The following is a 26753-nucleotide window of genomic DNA, read 5'->3' as shown; positions in this document are numbered from 1 at the left end:
TAAGCATTCAGGGAATCCAGGTAGCAGATTACACCTGGTCCAAGTCGATCAGACAAACAAGTAACAAAAGGACTTTTCAGGAGCCCCAGGAGCATTAGGGAAAGCGGACTTAAAGCTTTTAAACATGTCTGAAGAAGGCTAGGGGTTGACTGAGTGCTTTGTTCTAGAGCTTGGGGTTTAAGAACCAGGATTTGATCTCCGCCTTCCACCTCCAAGCTTTTAACGACCTCTGTATTGTTAGTCTCCCTACTCAGTTGGAGATCTCTCCAGAGTTAAGAAGCTGTCCAAGACGCCAAGGGTGCCGAGAGGCCGTGTGTGCTTTCACAGAGATTAGACTGTGCAGTTTGTACAGTTGTATAATTAGTCACTTTTCCTGGGCGAGGCTGCATTTCCAGCTCTGAGGTTCTGAGTCTGGAATGCACGGGAAGGAAATGCCTTCAGCAGTCAGCTGAAGAGACTTCTTTGAAGTTATTCCTTTTGGCAATTTCATCACGTCTCACAATTAGGTGAGCGTGGCTAAGGCTTAACCAGCAGTACCTTACCACACCACACTTCTCAGCTGCTGTCCTAGTTCTCTCTGCACATTAGTAAAAAGTTTCTGCTCCAGGTAGTAAACTTCTCCGCTGATGTAATAAGCCAGATCAAGCTAAATTAAAAATATAAAAGCAGGTTTACTGGGGGCAACTCTCGGGCGGGTTCAATGGTCTCAGAGAACGAGGCCAGAGAAGTCGCCATGAGACAGGGAGAAAGTCTAGCAAAAGAGAAACGGAAGGCAGAGCGACAGAAAACAGAGAGAGCTCTAGAATGGCTGGGGAGTTTATCCGCAACACGCGCCTGGCTGAGGACTTAAGCAGCGGCTAGGCCCCCGAGAGCAGGCCAGTGGGATCACCTATATATTAACAATTAGCTCTTTTAAATTTCGTATTCAGGACTGGTGTGTGTGTGTGTGGAGACCAGAGGTCAACGTTAGATGACCTCAGAAGGCCTTCACTTTGTTTTTTTTGATACAAGGTCTCTCTGCCTGGTCAGCAAGCACTTTACAGTTATACTAGCCAACTCCCAGAACCGACTGTTTTAACTCCACTTAGTAGCTCCATGTAGTAGCGGTGGAGCCAAGATTGTAGTTCAGGCTAAAGGGAAACAAGAGCCACATTCTTCGTCTCCAGTCTAAAGCCTGCATTAATTTTACTACGACACAGGCCGTGGACTGTCCCGCCGTGGGCTTCCCTCCAGAGAGCGAGAGGCGGGGGCGGCGGAAACTGTTCCGGGAAGTATGAAAACCGCGCGGGAAACCGCGTAGCTCGGAACGCAGCCCACAGGTGCCGAGGCGCCATAGCAACAGCGCGGGCGGGGGGAAACGGAAGTACTCCCCTGGTGAGCGGGAGAATGCGCGTAGACCACCAATAGGAGCTCCATACTGGCGATCTCTCCGCCCCAGAGGCGGGCTCCGAGAGTGACTTCCGGCGTGACCTCGCTGGTTTGCGGTACGTATGAAGGTTTTGGGGTGCAGCGGGAATCAGAGCTGGCGTCTGTGGGCGACGGGAGGAGGGCCATGGGGTCGGCGCGGGCTTTGGCACTGAGGAGATATTGAGGCCCTTAAAGGGCACGGATTGGAACATAGCTCTATAACAAGTTGTTTACTTTTAATTTACATTTAAAAATTTGTCTTTTTGAGACATGCTCTCACCATGTAGCCCCTAGGCTGACCTGGGACGCGTGTAGTTCCTGTCTCGGTCTCTTAATGGGCTCACCACTGGCACTGTTAGGTGACAGCCACTTGTACCATTCTGTCCAAAACGACCACACCCGCCTCGTGCCCCCCGCCCCCGCACACCCCCGAGCCGCCTTTTGTTTTGTTTCTGGAGTCGGTATTTGAAAGCCCGAGGCTAAATGTGTTCAGAATCATCCGTTTGTCCGATTTTGGAAAAGTGTAGGATCCTGTGCTCCGTGTTATGTCGCACTTCGTGCTGATAACCCCAAGTAACACCTCTTACCCAGACCAAGTTCTCTAACGGAAGACTTGGAGAAGTCTAGATAAGGAACCTAGATCATGGTTTTGTTCTGTCTATCATCTACTTACCTATCTAAGCAATCTATCTAATCATCTATGATTATGTTTTCGAGACAGGGCTTGTCTTTGTAGCCCTGGTTGTCCTGGACTTCACACTGTAAATTAGGCCGGTCTCGAACTCAGATCTGCCTGCCTCTTCTTCCTGTGTGATGGGATTAAAGATGTGCGCCACCACTGCCCAGCAACCATGGCTTTATTATTTGTCCATTTTTTTAGGGGAAAAAAAAAAGGACTGGACATGCCTTAAGAAGAAAGCCTGCTTTTGTAGTACCCTCCATGTCACTGTCACCTGTGTACCGTTGTAGCCTCAGCTCATGAGTTTCAAACCAGGCTGTGCCATCAGAGCAATATAACACTGCCTAGCACAGGCCACCCATGCTCTGCCCAGGCTTATTTTGTAAACGGTTGTGTTTTAAAGTCCTTTGGGCCGCCTTTGAGTGGGCTGCATATCTATGGTTAATCCTCTCTGCGTAGTCCCTTGCTACAGATAGTTGCCATCAGTAGCCACAAGCAAGCATGGCTCCTGTGATCTGTTCTGCTCCCATTTTCTGACCCCCTTACCCCACTTGACACCATTTGACCTTTTTTCTGCATCACACTTCTCTCATTAATATTTAAGCTGGCTTTAAGTATTTTTATTTTGTAACATACTTATAAAAGTAAAGTGAAACACCTCATGTGTACCACCACCAAATTAAGAAATGTATTCTTCCATCCTATCCCCCACCCCACCATTGAATCTCCTCTCCAAAGTTTCCCACTACTCTGAATTCTGTTTTCCTTGCTGTTGGTAGGCCTCACTGACTTGCTATGGCCCCGAGGTGATCTGTATATAGTTCTTTCAGTCTTTGGCATCCTGTGTGAATGTGTGACTTGCTTTTTGCATATGGTGTGGTTTTGTGTGTTTGTGGTTTGTTTTGTTTTGTGACAGTTTCTCTGTATCCCTGGCTGGCCTGGAGCTGGCAGTGTAGTCCAGGCTGCCTTTGAACTCAGAGAGATTCACCTGCCTCTGTATGTGGCACAATACCCAGCTTGCATGCAGTGTGTACTGAGCAGCACCCATGTAGATGTGAGTAGCCTTGCTTTCTTCTTCACTGTCAGGGATTCCATGGTGTGGTTAGAATCCCTTTATGTGGCTGTTGCTTAGTTGGTAAGGGATTTATAGTGTTGCCAGACTTCCATTACATGATGTCTCTACAGACACATTTCCTGGGGCCAGTGTGGACACTCTTGTAAGGAATGTACATAATAATGGTGTTTCTGGGGACATGCAAGTTTGCTGGAATCTGTTTGCCCCCAGAAGTGGATGAAAGTCACAGTCTAGGCATTCCATCACTTTTACCCAACTAAAGATTCTTCCCTTTCTCTCCTCTCCCCTTCCCTCCATTGTCTTCTCTCTCTCAGATTTTATTTTACCCATATATGTGTGTGTGTATGTGAGTGTGGGTATGTGCATGATGCCTTCAGAGACCTAGGATCTCCCAAGCTGGACTCAACAGGTGTTTCTGAGTGGCCGGTTGAGGTTGCTGGGAACAGAACTCTGGTCTTTAGTAAGAGCAGGATACGCTCTTAACCCCCGAGCAAGAGTCTTTCTATAGCCCACACTGGCCTAAAACTCTGTACAGAGTCCAGACTGACTTCAAACTCATTCTCTCTTCTGCCAAAGCCTTCTGTATCCTGGGATTGCTGGCATGTGTTACTGTGACTGTGTCAGCGTGGCTTTGATTCTGTGTGACCTTTTTGACATGTTCTTGTTTATACATCACCTCTCGTGCTGCTTCTGCATCCGCTCTTCTCTTTATTTTTCTCTTCTTCTTGATCTGCAGGGGTTCTTAGTGTATTCTGAAGAAGTCTCTTGTGGTTAGTGTATTTTAAACACCTTCCAGCATGTCTTCTCCTCCCCTTCCTTCCCCTCCTTTGGTATTTTTGGCGAGGTTCTCTAATGAAGTCAACCAGTAGTGTGTATTCTTTTATGCTTTGTCCTTTGTGGCTTTTGTGTCTTCTAAGGACATCCTTTCCTACTCTTATGTCTTTGTTAGCACTGTAGCCTGAGCACATGTTATCAACTTGTTTTCTGTGTGTTCTGACTCAGTACCTGCTTTCCCTCTTTCTTCTGACTCTGCTGCATTGATTGGCTGATGCCAATCCTGGAACAGATGACTTGGTCTTGTCCTTTCTTTCCTTCTCTCTCGCTTCCACCCTCCCAAGGCTGGATTCATGAGGCCCTGCACCCCAGACCTGACTAGAAGGGATTACTTATAACTGCATTCTTTAAATTCTGAGCAAATGGACTTTCCTTAGTCACCTCCTGGGTATTGGCTTCTAACTTCATTGTCTCCAGTCAGTCCAGTCTGTAGCCTGGCTCTGGCTGCCTTGGCGTGTGCTGTCCGCAGCCAGCAGGGCGGGCAGGGTCCGTTCCCTTCTCCTTTTGTTGTCCTGCAGATCACCTCTCCCTGTGTTCTGAATGCTCCCATGCACTTAGCGTTCCCCGTGCTCCCCGTGTTCTCACCCCCTGATCCAGAGGACAGCAAGCTCTCCCACCCTATGGTGGGTTTGTGTGTGCTGCCGCAATCCTGATGAGTTGACAGGAAGGTTGTGAGACCTCGTAAAGGCTTACACGTTTGAAGAAGTTGTGTGTGTTTGCTTGTGTGACCTTTTGCCACTTTGTGATGATCTTTATTTCTGCTAATCCTTTTATAAAAATCCATAAAGTATATTTTGACTCATTAATAAAATTACACTAGCCCTCTCAGTTTGAGGATAGATTGGTTTTTAATCTTTAAATTGTTTTCTTTCTTTTCTCTTCTCTTCTCCTTTCTCCCTCCCTTATCCCAGAGTCAAACCTAGGGCCTGGTGCATTCTAGGTGAGCTCTCTGCTATTGAGCTATTTTTCTTCATTGTTATCATTAATCTAATTGTGTAGCCAGAGTTTATGTTGCCTGTCACGCAGAGGCAGAAATTGAATCCTTAAGCCATGTTTATTCATTGAGCTGGCAATCTGGGAAGACAGAACTAACATTTAAAAAAGAAACTTCTGAGAAAGGCATGGTAGTTCATGCCTTTAATCTCAGCATGCTCAGGAAACAGAGGCAGGCAGAGACAGGAATATTTCTGTGAATTCCAGGCTAGCTTAATCTTCATGATGAGTTTTAAGCCAACCAGGACTATACAGTGTGACTCTTTCTCAAAAATGAACAAAAATCTGCTTTCCTCTTCTCATCTTCAGAACGGTAGTTTATAGGGACTGGGAAACAAAGGCTGTCAGTCACTCCAGAGTGTAGTCTTGGACCTCTGGTCACGTGGTCAGCCTAGCCTCCGAGACTCCGGGTGCTTTTCTGGGTATCCTCTGCAGAGTTTTCCTTTTTATAATCTCTCCTTGTGTTTGGAGAGAGGAGGACCAGAGTGTTATCTCGGTCATGTGGCTGCAAGGCCTCCACCATCCACCCAGCTTCAAGCCCGTGTGAGTCTCTGCCTAGTGCTTATGTGGCCCCGCCTGCCTGTCAGGAGCAGGGGTTTGATCTGCCTTGTGCCGTATGTTTATCAGCTCTGATCTTTGTGGTTTGTAGGAAGATACGTTTTTATTACATTTATTTTTGTATATACGCGTGTCTCTGTGTGGGTATGGGCTCACACATGCCATAGCATTCGTGTACAGGTCAGAGGAGAACTTGCAAGAATCGGTTCTCTCCTTCCACCATGTGGGTCCTAGAGATTGAACTCAAGATGTGAGCTTTTGTGACACACATCTTTACCTGCTAGGCCATCTTGCTGGACCCAAAGATAGCCTTTTGTGAGAGAGCAGAGGACTACAGAAATGGCCCATAGTCCTCCTGTGATATGTTTTATTGGCAGCTGGGGAGAAGGGGAAGCTAGTCTTTTAAGGTCTTCTCGGCAGTGTCCTCAGCAGCGGGTACCATGCTTTTATAGGAATAACACAAGGCTTTGTTTTTTCAGAGCTGTTGAATTGGTTAGTGGTCCAGACTCAGGGTACAGGGTACAGACTCAGAATTATCCTGTAGTGTTTGTCACAGGTTTGCTGCTTACTGCAATACTATACTGACACCTGTGTTAACTCGCTGAGTTACAGGAGTTCTTGGGAGAACATTTCTGTCATCGTTTCCACTTTTTTGGCTAGAAACTGAATAAGATGGAGACTTCAGTGGTCCAGGTCACCGCTTTGTAAGTAGTTAGTTCAGGAGGGCTGAGAACCAGTGGTTATGGCTCCCGAATCTCCAGAACCAGTGGGATGGACTTGAGCTTACCCTGTTGTTTTTCCTTCTGGAGTCACCAGCACAAGCTGAACTTTGACAGTCACAAGTCGTGTGTATTTCTGAATACAATGGAGGGCAGACCCTCCGCCATTGCTCTTGTGTGCATGGAGGTGACAGTGACACTTGTTTTTCAGCTCCCGCCAACATGCAGGGCAGCTCGAGAAGAGCAGGAGCCATGACGGATGTGCACCGGCGCTTCCTCCAGCTGCTGATGACTCACGGCGTGCTGGAGGAATGGGAGGTTAGGCGCCTGCAGAACCACTGCTACAAAGTCCATGACCGTAAGTGCGGTGTCCCTGCTCCCAGCAGCCCCTGGAGTGACCAGACACTAGTCATGTTGGGATAACAACATGAGAAAAATAATCTGGTAGCCCTGACCCAACTATTCAAGACTCTGATCTTATCTTTCTCTACCTCCCGAAGTGATTCTGCCATTAGTCTGAGATGCAGAAGCCTGGGTTCTGGATGTGGGAAGTTATAGTTCACAGCAAGGCTCCAGTGTGCACTCCAGCACTGGTGTCCATGTCTTCAAGGTGGGAAGAGTGACTGTAACTCACAGGATCCTGAGAGTTAAGGAGCCACTTAAGCCTAGCACAGGAAGAGTGCTTGGTGCCTTTTGTTAGGAAGAGGGCAGCTTAGCACATGGGCAGGGCACAGCCTTAGATCCAGCCAGCCTGGTACGAGTCCAGCTCTGTGCCCTGTGCTAGCCTTATGCGTTTGGAGCGTTTCCTCCGCAGGTCACTGGGAGCTGTAAGATGGTATTTGGGGACAAGGCTTGGTACACACTGAGGCCTCCGGTCATTGGAAGTTCAGTAGAAGCAATGAGGTCAGTAAGGAAAGCTCCATAGACTCACAGGAAGCCGACTGTGTTGAGTGGGCATATGGGAGAGTTTGTGAATGAGAAGGAAATTTGACCCTACTCTACGATGTCACCGTGTTAGGTTCTAGAAAAGTACAAAATTATTTTCCTTTCTCAGGAAAGTACCAGAGGACTGGAAGGTTGTGCTGTGAGTACCAGTGGTGCTGGCTTTTGCATGGAAGGGTGTAGAAGAGGATGTCAGTGGGAGTCAGAGCCACGCCATCTTATGCTGTGTTCCTTTACAAGGAAGAAAGCTGGACGGGAACATATTATAGTGAGAGTGGTTTGTTTTTCCCTCTGTGTAGCTCTGACTGTCCTGAAACACTCTGTAGATCAGGCTGGCCTCAAACTTAGAGATGTCCGTGTCTCTGCCTCCAGAGTGCGAGGATTAACGGTGCACAACCACTGCCTGCCTGTGGTAGTGGATTCTTGACTGTCTCTTCTGACTCATGGCAATGGAAGTGTTTGCCTTTGTTCTGCATTTTTGTTTCCCTTCCTGTATTTCTAATTTTAACAACAACAACAACAACAACAGCAGCAGCAACAACAGCAACATGGTTTTTAAAAAAGTGAGCCAAGGCAGAAGGAGTGAGGAAAGGGGTATGGGTGGAAGACTTGGAGGAGTGGACGTAAGGTGTTCAGTTAGAGCTCTATAGAGGTAAGGTAGGGCCCATAGAGATGGGGGTGCGGGACTGAGAGAGGAGGGCAGAACGTAGAAACGGGCTTCCTTCAAGACATGCAGTGGGGAGAGAATGTAAGAAGGCAGCGTGGAGCCTGGTCTCCAAAGCAGTGAGCATGAGACCCTCTGGAACATCCCGGGAGGGAGCTGATGCACAGAAGCAAGCAGAGCCTGGAGGCCTTGAGGAGGGCGGCCTGCGGAAGCGTCATCTGCTCTGGAGCTCAACAGTACTTGCTGGCGCCATTCCTAGATGAGAAGAGCCCAGTGCACAGTGCAGACCTCTGGGAGGACGTGAGGCAGGGGACTGTGACCAGTGTGTGCTTGTCCTCTAGGAAGCCTGGGATCTGTATTTGCCTGAACAGCATTGGAAGGGGAACTTGGTTGAGGGACTCTTTATTGAGCAGGAGTGTCACATATGTCCTCCATGGTTCAAGCTGCACAGAACTTCATGTCTACCACTCAGCATCCTCCAGAGATATCTCTTATGCTTTTTCCTCTGTGTGTGTGTATATGTGGTGGGGGGGGCGGGGAGAGGGAAGGAGAGAATAAGAATACAGATGCACATGTGTACATTCTTACCTGGCTTTACATGGTTGCTGGGGATTTGAACCCAGTCCTCGTGACTTGTGCAGCTAACATTTTCCCAGCCGAGACACATCTCTTGGCTACAGAGCAGGTTTTGTTTTTCCCTCTTTCTTTTGGTTTCTTGTTGACAGCACGGTTCTGTAGTGCTGTGCTGGAGCCACATGATGCCTTAGTGCTTGGAATGAAAGTAGTTTTGGCTTTATTTAACCTCTAAGTTGCTATGACCTAATTTAGGAAAGTCCTGTAGAATTTGTCTAGGAAGTGACTTATAGCAATGGCCCCTTGTCTGCTGGGATATGTTTTGCGACTCTCTGTGCATACCTGAAATTGGGCTAGTGCTAAACCCCAAGTGTACTGCACTTTCTCCTATCCATCCATGCCACACTGAAGTCTACTGTGTGAAGGAAGCACAGCAGGAGCCTTGGAGGTGAGCAAAAGACTTAGCAGCCATAAGTCAAGTGAGTGTGTGCTCTTGTCCTCAGGCTGCCATACTGCCCTGTACTGATGTGACTGTACTGCAGTTGACATCAGCTGACTACAGCACCAGAAAGTAGTACCTTAGCTGGGAGAAGCCTCTGTGATTGCTGTACTGTCTGTTTGTATGTCTGTCTGTCTGTCTCCTCCTCCTCCCCCCACCTCACTCTTCTTCTTCTGGGTTGTTTGAGACTGGGTTTCTTTATGTAGTCCTGGAACTCACTATGTAGACCATGCTGTCTTTGAACTCACAGAGATTCACCTGCTTCTGACTCTAGAGTGGTGGGATTAAATTTTGCACCACCAAGCCTGGGCAAGTGCACTATTTTTTTGTGCTTCATATGCTGAAGTAAGCAGGTTATAGCCAGGCTGTTGTTCCCTGTCTGCCGCTAAAGAATGGAGAGGGCCACGTCCCAAGAATTCTTGTTACTAGAGAGATTTTAAAACAACTGATGATGGAGCTAAATGACATAAAAATCAAAAAGTGTTTACTAGACCCAGTATTACTTCTCTTATATTCTGAAGCATTGCCCAGGAAAGTCCCTTGCACAGTGGGACAAACATTGTAAGAGAAGTGTGGTACAAAATAGTGACTGATCTCAGCCTGCCAGGGCCGTATTCACGCACATCAGAAGCACTGCTTGTCCTGATCTCTCCTTGGGGCTCCTGGGGGAATGTTTATTCCCCATTCTCCTTGACTGGAAAGAATTAGATTTTGGTATAGGACCGTCTGGCTCCTCAGAAAGAATCTGGAGACTTGTGTATGTTGTTAAAGACCTTGGATTCTGTCCAGGGCTTACACCCCTGTGCATGCATATTGTTCCAGTGTTATTGCTTGAGACTGCCAGCTCAGCCCTGTGCTAGGGACTGGTGACCTTGAGGCATGAGTCACATCGTGTCTGTAGAAGCCCCTTGCTGGTCACAGGCACAGGAAGTTTAGAAAACAGAGGTTAGGAGCTAAGTGGAGGATTTCCACTTTGGATCTAGGTGGAGTAGTGAGACATTTCCAGAACAGTCCAGAGAAGGCAGAATGTCAGCAAAGTGAACTCCTGAGAGACTGATGGGGACCCCTGCCCCACACAAGACATGCTGCCTTGTCCATTCTCCAGGACAAGTGTCCAGTAGTTCATTTAAGTTTGGCACTGTTTCTGTGAGAGAAACATCAGATTCCACAAGCTAAAGGGTGACAGCCCCATACATTGTCCCAATTCAAGGTGCTAGTTGCTGAGACTCAGGTCACATGAACTTTTGACTACAAGTCAAGGGCTTTTGTGACCCCATCTTCCTGTTAGCTAATTTGCTAGACTGACTCAGCACTCAGGAAAGTACTTTGTGTACATTTGCTGGTTGATTAGGAAGTGGGGTCTCTGGCCTTTTGACGTGATATGACAACTTCGTCATCTGTGGCTGTGATGCATGTGGCATGTTGGCTGTGGTCTGGACATGTCTGCCACAATTGTATAACTCAGACATAGGCAGATAGAGAAACTGTGGAGGGAAGGGTTTGGGAGGTGAGATGGTGTGGTGCTCCTGAGCCTTCTAAGTGTGTCACTCTCCAAGAACTTGAAGTTTCTGGGGTCCCAGTACTGTTCAGGAGTTTTATGAGGGTCTCATTACATAGGCCTGATTAAGTAGAGCAGCCTATCTATGATTAACTCAGTCTTTAGTTCTTCCTTTCCCTAGAGTTTGGGGGGTTCTGATGCTGACACCATCTTTCTGGTGACCAGACCCCACCTTGAAACTACCTAGAGCTTCCTCATTAGAACAAAAGGTGCCCTCACTCTGGAATTTCCAGGGTTTTTAAGGAGTTTTGTGCCAGGAACCAGGGGCAGAGGCTGGGTGGTGTGTCTTATATGATAGGCAGCATTGGGGTGATACTTCAGCTGTCCTAGATCTCAGCTGTGCCGGGTTTCAGCCATGGCAGACTGGCCAGGCTGAGCTAGAGGCACATCTAGAACACTTCAGAGGTACCCAGTATATCAGGAGAGTCTATGTCACCAGGGAAATATCCACTTGAAGGCCAGAGAGTCAGGTAGCTTCTGGGAAGACTGGGAAGAGTTGCCTCTTCTGAGCTCAAGAACCCTCTGCCATAATTTTAAGTAAGAAATAACAGTTTACAGTGGGCTGTTGAGATGGCTTAGTGGGTAAAGATGTTTTCATCAAGCCTGATAACCTGAGTTCATTCCCCAGGACCTACATAGTGAAAGGAGAAAACAACTCTCTGACTGCTGAAAAAAATAAATGAATGTGAAAGGAAAATAAAATTTAAAATACAGATTAAGCATTCCTAAACCAAATGCACCACAATCTGGAATCTTTTGAGTACCAGCCTGACACAGTAGGAGGTTCCACACTCAGTCTTTCATGTACAACATTCTTTAAGCTGTTATATAAAATTATCTTAGCCTGTCATTAAGTGTATAGGAATCCTGAGTGAATTTCATATTTAGACTAGGGGTCTTATCCTGAGATGTCAGTGTTATGTAAAGTCAGGCATTCCAAGTCTGAGAAAGGTCCAGATGCTTGTCTGTAATACCAATTCTGCCCTGACTGAGTGAATGGTGATGAGAAGGGAGTGCCTATTCCCTTAGTTTCTGAGGCCCGCATCACTGTCATGTCAAAGGCATTGTGAGGACAGAGATCACAGACCATCGTTTACTGTGAGCATTCTTAAGCTAATATGCTGACTCTAACCCAAAGATGATACAGCGGGATCAAGTAGGCTTATTTGAAGAGTATTGGGTTAGTTTATTTGTCTCAGTTTTGGTTTTATTGCCATGAAGAGACACCATGACCACAACAGCTCTTATAAGGAAAACATTTCATTTGATTCAGGCTTACAGTTTCAAAGGTTTAGTTCATTATTGTCATGGGAAACACGGCAACATGCAGGGAGACACGGTGCTGGAGAAGGATCTCAGAGCTCTACATCTTGATTCAAAAGCAGCAGAAGGAGATTGTGTCTAACACTGGATGTAGCTTGAGTACATACGACCTCAGCCTGTCTCCACAGTGACACACTTCCTCCAACAAGGCTACACCTCCTAATAGTGACACACCCTATGGCCAAGCATTCAAACACATAAAGGTGTGGGGGCCATTCCTATTCATACCACCATAGTGTTTGAAAAGTCAGCCAGTGAGGTCATGTGGCTCAGCTGATAGAATAGCTTACCTAGTACACATGAAGCCTGGGTACCAGCCCTGTACTACATAAGCTGGATGTGGTGTGCACACTTGCAATCTCAGCATTTAGGAGGTGGATGCTGGAAGATCAGAAGTTCATCCTCGGCTATAGAGACAGTTGAAGGCCAGCCTGGGATGCATGATAGAAGAAAAGAAAGTCAACTCATAAGGTTATATAATTTAGCCTATTAACAAATTGGGTTCCAGGCCAAGACCTGCTTAGATCCAGTCTGCTTTCAGGAGTGTGCAGAGGCCTGTAAAACTGGTCAGATGAGGTCACATGAGGTGTCGAGGTGGAGGAGATGATGTCTGCTAGGCTTTTCTCACTAATGTAACCAGTGTGTGTCTCATGGGGAGATGCTTTTAGAAGCATTTTCTAATATGTGTGCATGATGAGTGTAGGGTTGCCCTCGAGGGTGTGCTTGTGGAGGTAGAGGGTAGCATCTGTGGGGTCTGTTCTGTCCTTCCACCTTTCCCTGGGTTCTGGGATTGAACTTGAGTTCTCCTGCTTCCATGGCAAGTGATTCCCCAGCTGAGCATCTCTGAAGCCTGGGAGCCGTCTGGAGACAAGGTAAATGCCCTTTTGACTCTGGCTCCTTGTTCACTAGCATTCTCCCTAAATGCTCTCTCTAGGGGCTGCTAGTGCCACTGACATATTATAATTGATTTTACTGTTAAGTTTTATTTTAATTTTTAGTAAAGTATAAAAGTTATTCTGAAGATAAAATATTTAAAGTTTTAGATATAAAAATTAAGGGTTAGGCTTAGTGGTGCACACCTTTAATCTTAACGTTCGGGAAGCAGAGGTTGAGTCAGAGGGGCAGAGAGAGAGAGGCAGAGAGAGGCAAGACAGAGAGAGGGTGCAGAGAGAGAGGCAGAGAGAGGGGCAGAGAGAGGGTGCAGAGAGAGAGAGGCAGAGAGAGGGGCAGAGAGAGGCGAGACAGAGAGAGGGGCAGAGAGAGAGGCAGAGAGAGGGGCAGAGAGAGGCGAGACAGAGGAGCAGAGAGAGGGAAAGGCAGAGAGGCAGAAAGAGGGAGGGGCAGAGAGGCAGAGAGTCAGGGGCAGAGAGTCAGAGGGGCAGAGGGGCAGAGAGAGGCGAGGTAGAGAGAGGGGCAGAGAGGGAGAGAGGCGAGGCAGAGGGGCAGAGGCAGGCAGAGCTCTGAGTTTGAGGCCAGCCTGGTCTATAGAGTGAATCCAGGGCAGCCAGGGCTACATAGAGAAACCCTGTCTTGAAAAAAAAACAAACAGACAAACAAACAGATTGGTGTCTAGAGAGATGGCTCAGGAGTTAAAAGGTCAGGGATGGCTGCTCTTTTTTTCCCCCAAGATAGGGTCTATATAACCCAGGTTGTTCTGGAACTTATTATATAGATCAGGCTGGCCTCAAGCAGAGATCCACCTATCTCCAACTCCCAAGTGCTGGGATTAAAGGAGTGCACCACCACTCCCAGCATATGGGGTGGCTACTCTTGCAGAGGACCTAGGTGTTCAGTTCTCAGTACCCATATTGTGGCTCAAACCAGTAACTCCAGTCCAGGGAATCCAATACCCTTTTCTGACCTCTAGCACATGTGATGCGCAGACATATATGCAGACAAAACACCCCTAGACAATAAATAAATACATCTAAAAAATTAAGATTGGAAAACTTTCCAGTAAGCCTAACAAACAAGTACCGGAAATGTGCTGTGCAAACAGTTTGGTGAGCATGGTATCCATTGAACGTGGGAGTCTCCCAGTGTTTGTAAACCTTTCCCTGCTTTACCCGGATTTGACGGTAGCAAGCTGCTGACACACTTGCACCTCTTTCCTTTTTCTCATGGTGAGTCACAGTGATGCTGGCATTCTAGCTGTGTTCCACTCTGTCATACTGTGTAAACACATCTTCCCAGAAAGGTCTTAGTAGCAATTGGAAGCTAGCTCCAAATAAAATACTGTCGTGTTTTAGTGACTTTATTGTCCGCCTGCCCTCCTTGGCTGTGACGAACAGTTTATAAACTCACCTGAGTCTGGGCATGCTCCCTGGAAGGAGTGCTGAGACGGGGTGGAGTTCTAGGCATGAGCCATAGAAGGGTCGCTGTGCTGCACTGGAGCGCATCGGGAACTGGAGGGAAAGGGGTCCTCCTTGGCCTCTACACTAGTTCCTGCTTCCAGGTTTCCACCTTGAATTCCTGCCCTGACTCCCCTCAGTGATGGACAGTGATACGGAAGTGTAAGCTGAACCCCAGCCCCTACCCCAGTCACTTTGATCATGGTATTTGATCACAGCAATAGAAAGCCCAACTAAGACAGTCCATCTCCTTATCACACCCTAGAATCAACCTACCTCATACCAGGCCAGCTACTTTTCTCTTTCTTGACTTGACACCTGAAGATGAAGGAGTCATTAGGCAGTTGTGAACCCAAGGATTTTTTTTTTTTTGAAACATTGATACATGGAAGAACAACCTCAGAAGGTGGAGACCAGTGCAGGAGGCCCCATCATTCACGCTGAACCAAAAGGATGGCCCCTGTGTGCATCACTACATGTCCATCCCGGGTGGTGGTTCCTGAGGGTCTGCTGAGAAGAACGAGCAGTGCTGTGGTGAGCTGATGTGCTGGTGTTGAGCACTGTCAAGTGTGTTCTGTGCTTCCTGCCAGAGGCTTTTCTCCCGCTGCCCCACGCAGCAGGGCACACAGCCGCACTGCAGTGCTTCTCAGTTTTGCACCCGCATGTCCAAAGGTCAAGATGGTCTTTTCTCCAGGACCGATGAGTGATATACTCTGAAGGAGGAAAACCCCAGGTCCCCATGCATCTCTGTGTCCTTCCTGCCAGCTTTTCCTTTGTTCCTGTTCAGTAGTTCTTAGCCTGTGGGTCTCAACTTCTTTGGAGCTCAAATGACCCTTTTGTAGGAGCTGCATATCAGGTGTTTACATTGTGATTCATGACATTAGCGAAATTGTAGTTGTGAAGGTAGCAGTGAAAGAATGTTATGGTTGGTGTCACCACAGCAGGAGGAACTGTACTAAAGAGTTGCACTGTTAGGAAGGTTGAGAATCACTGGTATTAAGGGCTTGCAGCATTAGGAAGGTTGAGAACCATTGCCCCAGCTGGAGCCTGAACTTTGAGAGTCAGCTCAGCCCGGCACTTGGATTTGTGGCAGGACCTACCTTACTAGTAAACTCAGCAGGTGGTCTTCTTGCTGTCACAGGACAAGTTGGCTCACAACAGTTTGGGCCCCTGGGGCTGATTTTTACTCTTATTTTCTCTGTCTAAAAATATCATTTCCTATCTTTGGTGACTCATTTAGAGGTTAGGGCAGCAGACTTCCTGACCGCCTGCTATTAGGGTCCAGTGTGTAGTGAGCTGTAAGCCCCACAGCCTATAGAAGCAGGGTCTTATTTAGCAAGAAGTTCTTTAGTAAAGGCACACTAGATTCAGTTACACAAAAGGGAGAAATACATCTAAGCCAGAGAAAAGCACTCTCAGTGGGCTAAACTCTTGAGTCCGAGAGCCCTGTTTTGTTTAGTGAGATACCGCCCTGTAAAGCTGGGCCCAGGTTCTAATTGGTTCTCTGTCAAGCATGTCCTAATGGAAAATCAGCAGAGCTGCTCCCGGGCCTTTATGGAGCTTTGCCTTTCTGCAGCCCATCTTGGGGTAGGAGCAGACCAGAACTGAAGTGATGTCATGCATGCCGATGTCAGCCACTTGGCTTCCAGCACATCATCTCCAACCTCAGCAGCAAATCCTGTGACTTTATCCAGGGTGCTGCAGTTTCTATGCTACCCCCCCACACACCCTGGCAAAGCCCCTTTTTGTGACTGAAGTACTCTGACAGCTCTGAGTTGTGGTGGGGGGAAAGCTCTCAGGTTTTCTCTACTGAGGGTGTATGGCTCAGTGCCTGGGCTGAGGATCTGGAGTTTGGCAGGCCAGCTCTATGTCCAAGTTAGGGAAACTCTTGAGTTGTTGACTCTCTTTAGGCAACCAGTGTAGGAGGAGGCCATTAATAATGCACCTGGCAGGGTGGTTGTAATGCTAAGTGCACCACACCAGTGCCCAGTGTCCAGCAGGCTGTAAGGTGCATTAAGTAGAGTTTCATGATCACAGCCTAGAAGAAATGCAGGTGCCTGCATGACAAGGAAGGAGATAGACCCTGGTTAGGCCCAGAGCGTGCTCACCTTGTGTTCTAGCAGACCACACTTCACACTGCCAGCTGTAGGCTGCTGCTATTGGGGGAAGCAGTCTCTGATTGGCTTTCATGACCCTCAGTGTTTGAAGTATGTGCCATTTTCTCAGTGGGTTCAAGATTCTGAAGAGAGGCTTGGGGTCAGTAATGGTAATTAACTCATAACTCTTCCACAGTAGGATTTTGTGATTGGAAATACTTGCCTTAGAGTCACATGGCACAGTCGGGGCCACATGGGGCCACATATAGCTCTGCAGGTTTGCAAACTGTGGTTTCTTAGCCAAGACCTCCTGGAGCAATAGAAGCAGAACAATGACCACTCGCTGTTAAAGGGCTACAGGGTGGGCAGCAGTACCCTGTATAGTCACCTTGACACTGAGTAGCAGCACCCTCAATCTTGGTAGCACCAAAGAGACCCCAGAGCTGGCCTGCTTAGAATGGAGTGGGCTGGGAAGCTTCTGGAAGGACATGAGGCTGCTTGGCATCTGGGGCCAGGCTTGGGATCCTTGGGCAAGTGGCAGATGTGGTAATTGGTGACCACCATGAGGTTACTGCTTGAGAACTCTGGAGGGCAGTGCTGGGAACTCTGATCAGTTTGTCAGGTTCGAGCCTGGCCAGGAGGTTGTGGAGATTAGAGGGCAGCACTGAGAGCTTAGAGAGGGATTGAGGTAAAAAGTTGTGTTGGCTTTTAGAGATGAAAGGGAAGACAAGCTCATAGAGAATCAGGTCTTTGCTGCTGGCCCTGTTGCTACCAAATAACAAAGCCAATTTGGAGATAGTGAGGGTGTGGGGACCTGTTGAACACGAGGTCATTGGTGGAAGCAGCCACGTGGATGTGGCCTTCCTGGGGATTGTGTGAAAAGAGGGTTGATCTCATCCCGCCGCCCCGCCGCCCCGTACTTGGAAAGTACAGTGTGTTAGAGTGCCTTTGATCTGCCCACAGAGAACAGTTTTCTGAATGACACCTTGAGATACCTCTTTGGTGGAAAATGTGAATTGTCCCTTTCAGAGGGAGGTGAGACTGGGCTGAACCTGTTCACAAAGGATCTTGTCACTTACCCAGTGATGGGTAGTGATGCCAAGAAACTCAGAGTAATAAAGCTGATGTTATAAATGACTCAATACTAGATTTGCTTAGGAGAACGTAAGTCACACAAGTGGACTTTAGCTAAAGGAACACTGCCTCCAAACACCCCCATGGTAAGAGGTCTGCTAACCTGTTGAGATAAGGGAAATTTAGGATCCTTGGATGTAAATGTGTACTTACCAGGAGTGACCAGCCTTTAGGTTCCATTCCCAAAGATGTACCTCTAATGGCAGTTCAAAGGGGGTAGTGCAGGGTCACAATCATCAATAGTCCTGTCTGCCGATAAGTCCCCTGTGCTCTTATCAGGAAGAGCACTAATCTGCCAGGTGGCCAGGATGGACTGGGTAACAACTATTGAAAAGAACAACACTGGTGTACGTAAGAGATAGTTTTGGCAGTGTGTTTGTAGTGTGAGTCTCTCATCTGCCCAAGTGGAGAGACTTGCAGTCTTCACCTTTCTCTGTTTAAATTGTTCTGAGTGTGACTAGGGGCTAGGACCTAGAAGAGATGTTATAAGAGGTCAGCTTATGTAAAGTACATAAGCCTGGGGTATATATGTTAGTAAAATCTTCTGTTCAAGGCCAGTTATTTCTTGGGCATTAGCCAGCACCGAACACAGTCTTCCTTCATTTCTAAGTGTATAGAGTGATTCCTCATTGGGAAGCCATGCTATTTCTATTACAGTGGCTCTTGAGCACTTGAGTCTGTTGCCAGAATCAGTGTCAGTCCTCCAAAGTTGGTGCCTGGGGATCAGAAGGGGTCCTCACCATGCATCAGCCATCCTACATGCCCAGGAAAGTGCTTCATGGGGAAAGGCCCCTTTGCATCGGCTCTGGTGATGGGGGGCGGCTGTTCTGAGTCCTGGCTTCCTTCTTCCTGCATCATTGCTTTTCACTTAATAGCTGATACTGATTTTTCATTTAACTTGCATTTACTAAACAAAGGGGAAAGTAGCACACATATGTTACTATTACTATGAACCCAGGAGCCCGAGTCTTCTTCGTATGCCCTTAATGTTGCATGTCTTCCCCTGCGAGCAATATGACCTTTTGTCTTTTAGGCTGACTTTATTTTTTTTATACAGTGTTAGAAATGCCCACTTTCTGTAGGAAGCTAAACAGTTGGTGATCAGATCCCTGTAATGACCCTTTAGATGAGTCCCCTTTCTAGTGCCAGCCTTAGTCATCTGCGCAGTGGAGGGTTAACCTGGGCCTTCGTCCTGGGTATGATTTTGTTGTTTCTATTATGGTTTACAACATAAATGATGGCATGTTTTCTGTTTTTGTTTTTCCTGAAGTTTTTTTTTCCCAGTGGTTCTGTTTTTTTATTTAAAAAAAATTTTTTTTTGCTTTTTTTTTTTTTTCATGGCAGGGCTTCTCTGTGTTAGCCCTGGCTGCCCTGAAACGTACTCTGTAGACCAGGCTGGCCTTGAACTCAGAGGCCTGCCAGTGCCTCCTAAGTGCTGGGGTTAAAAGCATGTGCCACCACTGTTGGGCTTCCCAGAGTAATTTTAAAGTATAAATCTTTTGAAATTATTTTAATAAATGAAAACAGTAATACTCTTGTCTTGAAAGTATCACACTGCAGATAGGTAGTTCCAGCACAATGAAGCTGGCCATATGCCTTCACTGTGTTAAGGAAGGTTCTGTTGCCTGCAGAAGGGCTGAATCTCCAAGCTGGGATGTGTAACATGTGTCCTCTCCCTTTTAGCTTCTCCTGGTCTTTGTCACCAGCTCATTAGAATCTGTTTACCTGAGTCCCCCATGATGTTGCTTCTGGATGTACTCCCCTCAGACTCATGACTCTTAAAAAGGTCACTGTCTGTGGCCTCCTGATGGTGGCCTACCATGAGCTTCTGCTAGAGCCAGGCTCCTTCCTACAGCTCACCATCTCTGTCTGTGCTAGAGGGCTGCCAGGGCCTGAGAAGGGCCAGGGGGAGGATACTTGGGCAATAGCTGCTTGGATTATACTCAGATCAGGGCCTCTTCTGTAGTGATTGCCTCAGTGAGCCTCTTACCCTGCTGTGGTTCTTTATTTAGGCCTGGGCTGGCCCAAGGCCTTCAGGTGTGTCCTGGCTGGCTTCCTTGGAGGTGGGAGCTGTGGAGGGCCACTGGCACAGCATGAAGCCTTGGGGCAGAGGAAGGAAGGCCACTGTCTCAGTGGTCTGAGATAACAATCTCGAGGCCTTTCTGCCTCACTAAACCCTCTCTGTCTCAGCTTATCTTTGAGCACTTCGGGAAGAAAGAAACCACACAGTATTGGCATTGGCCCAAGAAAGCCAAAACATTTCTGGCTAGGCTGCTAGTGTGGTCAGGTGGCAGTGATTGAAACAGGCTGTGTGTGCTTTTCTGATGAATCCACTCCCATCCCTGCCTGCTTATTTCCAGGAAATGCTACTGTAGATAAACTGGAGGATTTCATCAACAACATCAACAGTGTCCTGGAGTCTCTGTATATTGAGATAAAGAAAGGAGTCACTGAAGACGACGGGAGACCCATTTATGCACTGGTATGTGAGGCAGCGCCCTCTAGTGGCATTTTGAGAAACTGGCTCAGAGGGCTCTGCAGTCTTCTGATCGGGGATGAGAAAGTGATCAACTTTGTCACGGAGACATGGCCTGATCCTTATGTGGTTGATTTTTAGGTGAATCTTGCTACAACTTCAGTTTCCAAAATGGCCACAGATTTTGCAGAGAATGAGCTGGATCTGTTTAGAAAGGCTGTGAGTACAGTACTCCTTGTTACTGTATGCTGTGCTTCTAATGGGAGGAAATAGAAACTGAATTGTGGGGGGTCACTGTCATGCTCCCCAGCTTCCTGGGTCTCACAGGCCTTAAGCTACCTGCCAGACAAATCATCTGAGAAGTTGGAGTGCATGGGTCCCAGTCCCTGCCCCAGACTGCTCCGAACCCAACCTTGAACTTTAATGAGGTGCTCACTGAATGGCTGACCTGCGAGAGCCCTGTTCTTCCAAACTTTGTAGCAGTTTGCTCAGTGCATCTGCCACACACCTGGCTAAGACTGGTTCTGAGTCCCGGAAGCACATGGGAGTTACTGGAAAGGTAGGAAAGGAGCACCCCTCTCTAGTTTCAGCTTGATTGAGCCCTTCAAGACAGGTAGACTTTCTAGTTTTATGGTTTCATGGTGCTCCTAGGCTGTCAGCAATGGTGTGGAGTTACGGCTCAGACAAGGGCCACACCCCTGTGTGTACATAGGATACCTAGCAGCTGTCCCGCCACAGGCAGAAGTCTTAGGGAATGTGCCTTGTGTGAGTCCACGCAACTTCTCCTCCTGACCACACTGGCTCTGCTCCTCTGCCTCTCTGTGAGGAGAGGTGTTGCCTCATGTGCCTCATTGGTTTTTCTCCTCCTTCAGGGAGACAGAGGCAGGGCAGGAGCACTACTCTGGGATGGTGTAACGGGAGTTAGATTGGACATGTGTACTGATTATTATACATTCTCTTCCTGAAGCACTGTCTGTACCACTTTGCCTGTGTTGGGGCCATTTTAGCCCAGGCCTGGCAGGGCTGGCTAGAGGCCATGTTTGTTATTCAAATAGATGAATGAGGCACCTCTTTCTCTTGCAGTTGGAATTGATCGTTGACTCAGAAACTGGCTTTGCTTCTTCTACAAACATTTTGAACCTAGTTGATCAACTCAAAGGCAAAAAGATGAGGAAGAAGGAAGCAGAGCAGGTGCTGCAGAAGTTTGTGCAGAGCAAGTGGCTGATTGAGGTACCCTGGTGGCCTTCACTTGGAAGTACACAATCTGTGTTCTGTCAGTTGAGCCAGGCAGATCTGTGGGCCCTTCTCTACTGTAAGCTTTCAGCGACCTATGAGAGGAGAGCCTGTGTTCCTGACACTCACATGGTCTGTCCTGGATGCTGCAGCCACAAGTGGAAGAGGCTGGAATCGATAGAAGGTTTCTCTGAGCTCTGGTGCAGACAGGCATCATGTGGTGCTGTGAATGAAAACGGCCCCACGGGCTCCTGTGTTTGAATACTTGGCTCTAGTTGGCAGAACTGTTTGGGAAGGGGTAGGAGGCGTGGTCTTGTTAGAGAAGATGTGTCACTGGGGTGTGGGCTTTGAGGTTTCAAAATACTCCCATCCTGCTTATGGATTGAGATATAAGCTGTCAGAGGTAGCTCCAGGGCCATGCTGTCTGCCTTCTGCCATGCTCCCCCACATGGTGGTCATGGTCTCTAGCCCTCAGAACTGTGAGCCCCAGATTAAATGCTTTCTTCTAATAGTTACTTCAGGCACAGCTATGAAAAAGTAACAGAGATAAAGTTTGTGGGATGAGCATAGCCCTAATGCCTTCCTGGGTCTGACCTCTGGTACAGGTAATTGCTCTTTCATTCCTGCCGCTGGGGATAGGAATCCTGGTGTGGGAGGGGCCAGTGTGAGAGTGTGAAGTGCCTTGTTGGACCACCTGCCATGGAGGCTTCTAGAGTGCCTGCTGTGACTCCATTGTCAGTACTGTGCTGCTGAGGGCCAGTGCTCCTGGCCCTTCCACTTAGGACACTGACCCTAGAGGTGCAAAGAGTACATGTAGACGCAGCGGGGTCTGGGAGGAGCAGGCTGTGTGGCGAGGCCTGGCTGGAGCAAAGCAAATGTTTATACTGTTTGCAGAAGCCCAGACTTGAGCTCAAGGTGGCCCCACTGATCCCACTCTGCCCCTCGAGAGCCCCAGCTTACAGCTGGCTACATAGTCTCCTGCGGCTTCCTTGGGTAGTCAGTCATGGCCTGAGAGTGCTGTTCAAGGCCTCATCCACCACCCTTCACTTCCTTTCTGGGAACCTTGGTAGAGTTATAATCCGAGGTATCTGCCGGGAAGAGAGAGAGGTAGGAGTGGCCTTGGGGAGTGAGGACCAGCCTAGGGCTATTCTGTGTGTCCTGTGAAGGTGTGCTGACCACAGCTTGGTTGGTTTGCTTATGCTGACACTCAGTGAACATGCAGGTAACACACCTGGTTAGGTGCCTGCAGCACACACATCAGTGACTCCATTTCTTGTCCTCTCTGGGGTGGGTTTGTCAGTGTACAATGTTCCTGATGTGTTCTCTGAGGGAGACTTTGAAAGCAGGGGTTCTGACTTCATTGCCCTGTTTCAGAATATAACTGCTTGCTGAGTGGGTGACTGAGCCAGCAGATGAACTCACTGCGAGTTCCCCTGGAGGAGGGGTCCCACCTCCAGCTTCTGAGGCCTACCATGGTGTCCATGGCATTCAGACCTCTTCCTTCTGGTGCCTTTCAGAATGAAGTTGCTGGCTGTGCCTTCTGCAGGACAGCTCTGAGCTGTACAAGGGTTTAATGGGAGTCCTGAAGAACTCTGTGAGCTGCTGTGGAGGGGAGCATGGAGGCCCTCCACCTTGGCACCCGTTAGCCCCTCAGTCTCCTCAGTCCTGCTACTGGGCATCCCTAGAGTTCTTGTTCACCATGTATCTGGTGAAGGAAGGCACAGGCTCAGGCAGTAGGGGATGTGGTTGGGAGAGCGCCTCCGGCTCCTCCACTATCTGGGCAGGGCTGCTGTGAGTTCTGTGGGGACCCACTGAAGGATTGTTGACCGGGTTGCTGGCTGGTCCCTGCCAAGCTATCCTAGGCATCCGGTTCCTTGAGCAGAAGGACTGAGTTTTAGAGTCATCTTTGGCCTCAGAAATGAAGCCTCCCTTTGCTAAGGCTTCCCACAGGGTTTTATTGCTCAAGGGCATTTTTCCTCCCTGGAGGCTCTGAGGTCCTATGCAGCTGGATGGCCCAATGGGAGACTGTGCACTGCAGGGTAAGGCAGGCATCAGAGCCTGGCCCACATCTCCCTGTAGCCCAGGTTGACTCCCTCTTGTGGGGTGCAGCCTCAAAAGCATGGGAACGAGGTACAGGGAGCTGGCTGAGTAGTGGGCCACCAGTATGGATCTGGGATCTTTGACAGGTAATACCCAAAGGACTGAGAATAGTTTGGAAGTTAGCCATGCTCCTACCACACCTGAGGAGGCTCCAAGTCCCTCTCTGCCTAGCAATAACCACTGCTCAGGGTACTAGTGCTTTGTGTATGAAGGCCTTACTATTTCTGAACTCCTTTCCTACTGCCCACTCTTGCTCCTGGAACTAATTTCACTTGCTTCTTTGGTCACCAGGCCCCCTCATAAATGCCCTGCTCCCACCCTACCACTTCTGCCTTGGAAAAGCAGCACAGTTTCCACAAGCACCCTTCCCTACTGTGTGGTGGGTGTGGAGGGAACTCAGGTGTGGAAGACAGCAATATCAGGGGGACTGTCCTGTCGGACTGTTTCCTCAGCCTCCCTCTACTACAGGGCCCCTTCATGTGTAGCTGTCCTGTCAGTTTCTCTCTGTCCACTTCACATGCCCAAGACCACTGAGATTCCACGCTGGCTCTTTGTGCTCCATTTGTAAAGTGGCAGGCAGGGCTGGCAGCGGTAGAGCAACACTGGTGGGAAGGGCTCTGTCAGGGGAGTGGGCACCCAGCTGGGGCTGTCTTGGGTTACCCATTGGGAGACTTCTCTCCTCTCTGGCCTCAGTCTTCCCTTGCTGAAGTCAGTGACTGTAACTAGCTTGTGGGGTGGCTGTGAAGATGGGGTCATTGCATCTGTGAAGGCAAGGGAGGCTCTGAGATCTGGAGGATAAGAAGACTTTGACCTCCATTGTTTGACATTTAGTTTCCCTTTCTTGAGGTTTGGCTAAGGGGACTTTGCTGATATTGGTTGGCTGGGATTGGTGACAGCATGTAGTGACTAGAGCATCTAGACCTAGTCCTCCTGCACTCTGGGCTGTGGGACCGGGAGAATCAGCACTGAGCTAGCTTGAGTGTGTTGTATCCCTGCAGAAGGAGGGGGAGTTCACCTTGCACGGCCGGGCTATCTTGGAGATGGAGCAGTTCATCCGAGAGAGCTACCCAGATGCTGTGAAGATATGCAACATCTGCCATGGCCTCCTCATCCAGGTACTGCAGGCAGCAGTGTGGGTGGGGTCCTGATGCTCAGCCCACCAGATCTCCACTGTTATAGCCCTCAGGATATGGCACCTTCAGGACAGGCCATGATACGCTCCGCTGCTGATGCACCCCTAGTTCTCTCCCTGGCCATTCAGCTCTATCCCAAGGGTGCTGTTGGGTGCTGGCTGATATCTTTTCTGTACAAAGGATCTCTTAAGTCTTGGTAGCTCTGTGACACATGTTTCTCTGTCCCCACCATCCTGGTTTTCAGCTGCAGCTTCGCAGCTTGCCTACAGTTCAGTCAAGCTGGATGCCCGAATTTGCTTCTTTTTGATTATCTTGGGCAATCAGACTCCATACTGATCTTCTATGCGTGTATCCACAGGGGCCCATGATATTTTTATGTTCAGATTCTTGGAGGTAGAGTCTCTGGCTTACAACATGCTTCTCTTGATCTTAAAGTGTGTGATACATGTTGCCATGGCCTTCCGGAAAGCTGTATGCCTCTGTCTCCCACCAGGAACTCTGGTCAGGGAGCCTGTGCTTGGGGGCTTGGCAGGGAGGGAGGTTTTCAGCATCTCCCATCCGTGTCCACTTGTTCACAGTTCTGTAGTGAAGGCCCTACTGAAGGGCTTGGGTTGGTTGCCAGCATTAAGCTGGGGCCTGGTAGCCATTTCTTGTAGCTCTCTGAAGGCTGTGAAGTTTAGATGAACTGGCCCATGGTCATCAGGCTTTCTTGTTTCAGGGTCAAAGCTGCGAGACATGTGGGATTAAGATGCATTTCCCTTGCGTGGCCAAGTACTTCCAGTCCACCCCTGAACCACGCTGCCCCCACTGTAATGACTACTGGCCTCACGACATACCTGGTATGTGGTCTCCAGAGTGCTCATGGGATGGGGTAGCCTGGTGATGTGTGTCTGTAGGACCTCTGTTCTAAGTCTGGGCCCCAAGAGCACCCTTGGAGGGAGGGCTGAGGGAGACTCTGAGCATTAAGGTCATTGTTGGTGATCTGCTTAAGCACAGGTCAACGCTGCCCGCCCGCCCTGTTCTACAGGGCTCTAGAATCCAATAGAAACCCCAAGGCTTGTGAGAGCCAAACAATAGGGACAGGGATGGGAAAGCCACTCCCTAGCTCACTCAGTGAGCTGTGCTGCCCGGTTCATGGTGCTGTGGGGGAGGGTGAGCAGTGCTGCATCCTCTTGTGGGAAACAGCTGTAGACATAGCTGGTGGTGTGTGTGATCAGTGATTCGCCATTCTGCTCACTGTGTCTGTGTGCTGTTCTATACACAGAAGTCTACGACCCTGAGAAGGAGAGGGAGGCTGGCGTCTCCAAGTCAAGCAGAAAGTCCTTGCGGACCCGGCAGCACTAGCTATGTCCTGCATTGTCTGGCTCTTGGTGGGCTGACCCTCACAGCCCATGCCTCCTTTGTTGATATTTGCTCTTAAAACGTTTTTAGTAAATGTTCCCTGATGGCGCTGTGCTCTGTAATCCAGGGCTTGTGTGGGGCTGTGTTCCCCCTTGGTGAGTTGAGGAGACCGGCCCTGAACGGCAGCCCTGGGCAGATGTCTCCTTGTCTGGCTCTGGGTGCCTTTGCTTTGCTGCAGTTTTGGCCCATGATATTAGCCTTAGTGTCCACAGCTACAAAATGACCTTACTCTGGCCAAGTGCAGCAGACCCCTGAAGGCTGGACTAGATTTGTGCTGTTTCCATGGGGCCTTTTGTCCCCACCAGTCCACTAGTTATTTCAGCAAGTGGCCTGAGAGTTAGTCTAGCCTCTTTGTCCCCGTGTCTACATCAGGCTGATCTCAAACCATGTCTGGCCCCTGCCATTTGGCCTCACGACTGCTGTCCAGTCCAGATTCCCCCCCCCCACCATTCCCAGCTGCCGCAGCTGCTCTGCTCCTGCCCATTCCCCTGGACAGTCACATGTCTACCCTGCTGAGACCCTGGTTTGATTTCACAAGAGTGCGTTGAGTTAGGACCTCAGCCTTCCTTCCTGTCTCAGCTCTTCTTCTTTGGTCCCTGGGCTCACCACCACAGTACCTATTGCCATTCCTTGATCAGCACATGTGGCACTGTGGTGCCCTGCCTGCTTCTATTCACCCCAACATGTCAGGACCCATACTGGCCCAAATGAGGAGGGACAGGCTTAGGAGGCTTAGGCTGGTGGTCTCAATGATGTCACCAGGTCACCCCACTTTTTACCTCTGCTGAACTCTGGCAGGAAGGCAGAAATGGTCTAGAATAGTCAGGGCTTAGAGTTGGGCGCTCTGGGTTGGGAGTGTGAGTCCCTGGTCCCAGGATCCCTCCCAGCCTTCAAGGCGAAGCTCAGTCCCTCAAGCTTGGTCCTGGAAGAGTGGCTCTGCAGTCCCTGCTTTGGGATGGCCAGCTGCCTGATTATCCTGTGTCGCAGTGGTACAGCTCAGGCCAT

The 26753-nt window shown here is 48.9% G+C and overlaps 1 protein-coding gene across 1 annotated transcript; it reads left to right on the top strand.

The window, feature by feature from the left end:
- The first annotated feature begins 1369 nt into the window (after positions 1–1369).
- On the top strand, positions 1370–25810 carry Nsmce1 (NSE1 homolog, SMC5-SMC6 complex component). Its single transcript, XM_028764201.1, has 8 exons — positions 1370–1484; positions 6477–6623; positions 19766–19887; positions 20023–20100; positions 20965–21111; positions 24213–24329; positions 25066–25186; positions 25612–25810. The coding sequence occupies exons 2-8, from the start codon at positions 6488–6490 to the stop codon at positions 25689–25691; spliced, it is 801 nt and encodes a 266-aa protein (XP_028620034.1). The 5' UTR covers positions 1370–1484; positions 6477–6487; the 3' UTR covers positions 25692–25810.
- Positions 25811–26753: the final 943 nt, after the last annotated feature.

This window comes from Grammomys surdaster, unplaced genomic scaffold (genome assembly GCF_004785775.1).
Source record: "Grammomys surdaster isolate TR1022 unplaced genomic scaffold, NIH_TR_1.0 142, whole genome shotgun sequence".
NCBI classification, from domain to species: Eukaryota; Metazoa; Chordata; class Mammalia; order Rodentia; family Muridae; genus Grammomys; species Grammomys surdaster.
The sequence above is the reverse complement of the archived record's forward strand: the minus strand, read 5'-3'. Positions and strand labels throughout refer to the sequence as shown.